Source organism: Salvelinus sp. IW2-2015, unplaced genomic scaffold, assembly GCF_002910315.2.
Source record: "Salvelinus sp. IW2-2015 unplaced genomic scaffold, ASM291031v2 Un_scaffold3063, whole genome shotgun sequence".
Lineage (NCBI taxonomy): Eukaryota > Metazoa > Chordata > Actinopteri > Salmoniformes > Salmonidae > Salvelinus > Salvelinus sp. IW2-2015.
The window spans coordinates 113,601-116,025 of NW_019944355.1; the positions used below are offsets into that span (position 1 = coordinate 113,601).

The 2,425-nt window shown below is 37.8% G+C and overlaps 1 protein-coding gene across 1 annotated transcript in view; it reads right to left on the bottom strand.

Moving 5' to 3' along the window:
- LOC112075286 (uncharacterized) overlaps positions 1 to 1,427 on the bottom strand; it is a 12,489-nt gene extending 11,062 nt beyond the window's left edge. Inside the window, exon 1 of the mRNA XM_070440843.1 lies at positions 1,307 to 1,427. Coding sequence (XP_070296944.1) covers positions 1,307 to 1,361 — 55 coding nt within the window. The 5' untranslated portion in view covers positions 1,362 to 1,427. The remainder of the gene's footprint in view (positions 1 to 1,306) is intronic.
- Between the last annotated feature and the right edge of the window lie 998 nt (positions 1,428 to 2,425).

Sequence of the window (2,425 nt, forward strand, 5' to 3'; positions counted from 1 at the left end):
TACCTGTTAGAGAGAGAATCTCCAGATGTGCCATATATATTCCTACTGGTTCTGAGTTGTAATAAGATGAACTTTTACGTAGCTGAGTCATTCTATGATGTCGTTGGGCCCATTTCACATCTCTATGCTACCGTCACACGACCTTGATAGTCTGAGGTCATCACTCAGACCACAGCGTCCACAATTCATTTGTGAGCACAAAAGTTGTTGTGACTGTAACCTGGATAGTGTAAGAGCAGACACTCTCCACTGTTGACCCCCTTCAAGTACAGATACTCTGAGTGGTGAGCGTCACACTCCACGCATTCTGACCACAGTACAACTGAAACACAGTCACACAACACATGGTATCAGAATTAGCAAGGCAATTGTCTCACCACTGAACAGTAGGTTTGTCCACACTTGTTGCCATTTTGCTTGAGTGGTGGTGTGAATGAAACACAAAATGCATCGACTAGTAGGTTAAAGACTATTTAAATGAAGTGGAGACGACTAACAGAACACACCAGAATAACTTTATGATTTCTAATCCTTTAGAAATGTCGTTAATTGATAAACAGGAAACCTAAAAGATAAGAATGAACCATACCTGTACAGACCCGAGAAAGAGCACCAACACACTTCCTGCTGTCTCAAGCCATGTTGCAATCTCCCAACCCTGCAGTCTAAAACGATAAACAACAACTCACTCTATAGCTGTAATAACTCCAACCTGATACAACATAATAAAACTGTAAATGGTACAGAGCCTCATTACTGAAAATGAACCAGGCTCATATTTGTTTATTATCTATATGTTTCTATGTAAAAGACAAATAACAAAAACTATATTTCAATTATATTTCAAGAGTATTACAGATTGAGTATAAGGGGAGAGTCTGTACAGAAGTTAAAATGTCATTCTTTGGTTATACATATTTGAAGATCAGCACAATGTAAGCTGATGCATAACTACTTTCTTCCTTCTTAAGTCATTAACATGCATAGTATCAGACCAGCCACATCAGCAGAAGAAGTTACTGTATTTAGAGGGGCTCCTTACATTTCTAAAAGGGCAAAATATCCCCATTTCCACTTATTATATACAACCATCTATCTCTCTCTTTGTTCCCACTGACAGTAGGGTTTGTCTCCACATTGTTGCCATTGTTGCTGAGTTGAGTGTGAATGGAAACCACAGATAACTATTTAAAGTGAAGTGGAGACGACTAACAGAACACACCAGAATAACTTTATGATTCTAATCCTTTTAGAAATGTCTGTAGATTGATAAACAGAGAACTAAAAGATAAGAATGAGACCATACCTGCTACAGACCCGAGAAAGACCACCAACACACTTCCTGCTGTTCTCAAGGCCATTGTTGCATCTCCCACCCTGCAGTCTTAGAAACATAAACAACAACTCACTCTATAGCTGGTGAATAACTCCACCTGATACACTGAAGTATAAACTGTAAATGGGGTACAGGGCCTCATTACTGAAAATGAACCAGGCTCATATTGTGTTGTATTATGCTATATGGTTGTCTATGTAAAAACAAATAACCAAAAACTATATTTCAATATATTGTCAAGAGTACTTACAGAGTGAAGTAAAGGGGAGAGGTCTGTACAGTAAGTTAAATGTCATTTCTTTGGTTGATACATATTTGAAGTAGTCAGGGCACATGTAGCTGATGCAGAACTTACTTTCTTTCCTCTTAAGTCATTAACATGCATGAGGATCAGACCAGCACATCAGAGAAGGAAGGTTACTGTATTAGAGTGGGCCCTACATTTCTAAAAGGGGCAAAATATCCCCCATTTCCACTTTTATTTATATACAGAACCATCTTAAAATGTTGACTATGCTATTTGGAATGTTTATAATATATTAGAATGTGTTGCCTTGTCCCTCTGAGTTCTACATGGAACAGGTCAAAGTTCCATTTACATTTGGTCAGTTCCATGATGTCATTCATTCTATTCTACAAACCTATTCAATTTACACTCCTCATCAGCTGCATCAATGTGCTTCTGAAGGTTCCAGTGTTCTAGACTAGAGTTCCACCTACTGGCATCTCAACATTACTGCACCATCCTAATAATAATGTCCTCAATAATGTTGGGCTAATAACAACATTACAAACTGATACTAGAATGGTGAAACGCAACACTGGATGCTACTTGACAAAATTACATTTAATCACATAAACACTGATGTCTGTAGTAGTACAAAATGTCGCTATCATATTATGTTACACTGTTGACCCTTGTGTACAGTACTGGTAGTAGCATTAGCTAGCAGAGACATCAGTATCATCATCACCATAACCTGCTGTATTGACTGCTGCTGTGTATATAGTGTAGATTCTAATGTAGCCTGTTATCAATATATAGTCTAATGTAGCCTGTTATCAATACATAGTCTAATGTAGCCTGTT